The sequence below is a fragment of the Hibiscus syriacus genome, unplaced genomic scaffold (genome assembly GCF_006381635.1).
Source record: "Hibiscus syriacus cultivar Baekdansim isolate YM2019G1 unplaced genomic scaffold, ASM638163v2 tig00110007_pilon, whole genome shotgun sequence".
In the NCBI taxonomy this organism is placed as follows: Eukaryota; Viridiplantae; Streptophyta; class Magnoliopsida; order Malvales; family Malvaceae; genus Hibiscus; species Hibiscus syriacus.
The window spans coordinates 2,639,366-2,641,189 of record NW_024062559.1 but is presented as its reverse complement, the minus strand read 5'-3'; the positions used below and the strand labels follow the sequence as shown (position 1 = coordinate 2,641,189).

General features: G+C 32.7%; 1 protein-coding gene across 1 annotated transcript; it reads left to right on the top strand.

The window, feature by feature from the left end:
* The first annotated feature begins 1,156 nt into the window (after positions 1–1,156).
* Positions 1,157–1,444, top strand: LOC120212209. The gene has a single exon (XM_039210599.1). It carries the CDS (start codon positions 1,172–1,174, stop codon positions 1,424–1,426), a length of 255 nt encoding a protein of 84 aa, XP_039066530.1. The 5' UTR covers positions 1,157–1,171; the 3' UTR covers positions 1,427–1,444.
* The last annotated feature ends 380 nt before the right edge of the window (positions 1,445–1,824 follow it).

Sequence of the window (1,824 nt, the reverse complement as noted above, 5' to 3'; positions counted from 1 at the left end):
CTATTATGCTAATAAAAGAATGAATGGACATAACTAACTTTTTTTTTATATTTATAGCCATTGATAATAAACTTAGTTTATAACTTTGTGTTGTTAAGGATTACATTTTGTGTACGTTTTCAATCTTTTTTCTTTTAGCATACTAGTTGTTGCTCTAAGTATATCTTCTTAATCTAGTAATGAAGTATTTAAATTTTCTTTTGGATATTAAAAAAAGGATAGTCTCTTTAAAACAAAAAATAAAAAAATGAACATATGAACAAATTACTAAAATAATTATCAGCGAATCAAACAAGATATCATCACGGATCATGATCTCAAAATACGTTTCAAAGAAAATTACCCACGAAACCGCAAACCGTAAAAATAACGAATTGTGATCCAGTACCCATTCCGCGAACCTGAATTAAGTAACACTATAGTAGAATATGAAGCTCTGCCAATGTTTTATAAATTTTAATAATGGTTATCACTTATGACTGTTATCTTGCCATTTGCTGCTATGACTGTTATCTTGCCATTTGCTGCCTTGATAAACCTAAGGTTGTTTTCTGATGTAAATAAATGTTGTCAGCAACTCCACTTTCCTCATTATTGTTCTAGTGGGCTTGCATTTGTTTTTCTTGGTATGTTTTCTCCATTGAACCTAAAAAGTTCCATAGGTTTCTGCCGAGTCATTTGGTTGAATATAAATCCTGTTACCCTAGCTTTTGTGTGCACTATATGCTCTTAGCAATTTATGGCTATATAGAAAATTCTGGGTCTTAGTAGTTGATTTTTTGTTTAAATGACATAAGGAAGTTTTACTTCCACATTTTTAGTAGTTTGAGGTGCTTTCTTGTTCTGCGTTCGTGTGACCATTAGTTTTAGAAAACACGCCTAAGGTGTCGGACGCAGTTAGGTGCCGGAACAATCGCCTCCGGTGACACAGGCGAGGCGGTGAACGGCTGGCGCGCGTTTCCTTTAGCACTTTTTCACGTGGCCATTCAATTCCACACCGTTGGTTTTATTTTAGCCCCCAATTGGAGTTTTCCTTTCTCTGTTGAGCTTGTTGTTGTTTGTATTCCCGAAATTTTAAATGCTGAAAGAAACTGTTCAAGAATTGTTAGGATGTTGCTGTCCTTTTCGTTCAAACTATGCATCTTGGTATCGCTACTTTGTATAAACTACAATGGGTATATATTTTGTTGTGTTTGCGGCAGATAAGAAGGTGATTCATTCAAGTGGAGTGAAGCAGATGGGGGGAAGCCATGCACATGGGCATGACGAACCATATTACCTTCATGCTAAGCATATGTACAACCTGGATAGGATGAAAAATCAAAAGCTGAAGATGTCTCTTGGTGTTTTCACAGCCTTTAGCATTGATGTTATCGTTCCCGTATATGCCGTAATTTTTCAGCAGAAAAAGACTGCATCTGGCTGAAATCTGGTGATAGGATGGCGTTTTTAAATGGTTTGATTCAATGATTTTGCACAGTTTTGGTGATTTTCCATTCACCGATTGATTGTGGGAAATTATACCATGAGGGTTGATTATCTTCTGCATGTTAATCATATTTGATGCCTTCAGGTGTGAATTTTTGCAAGGGACGTGCATCCGTTAGAATTTTGTCCTCTATATTTTACTTTTTTCTATTTAAAATTTAAAATAACATAATTTAAATGATATATTCATTCAAAAAGAAAAAAAAGAAAAACATATATTACAAATAAATTCAAAAAAATATTATTATATATGAATTATATCAATTTAAATTATAAAGAAATATAAAAAATAAAAACAAAACATATAACTATAAAATATTTATTATTTATCATTAT

What these genes read in the sequence shown, in the direction of transcription:
- LOC120212209 (XM_039210599.1), top strand. Translation starts at nt 1,172, where the DNA reads ATGGGTATATATTTTGTTGTGTTTGCGGCAGATAAGAAGGTGATTCAT.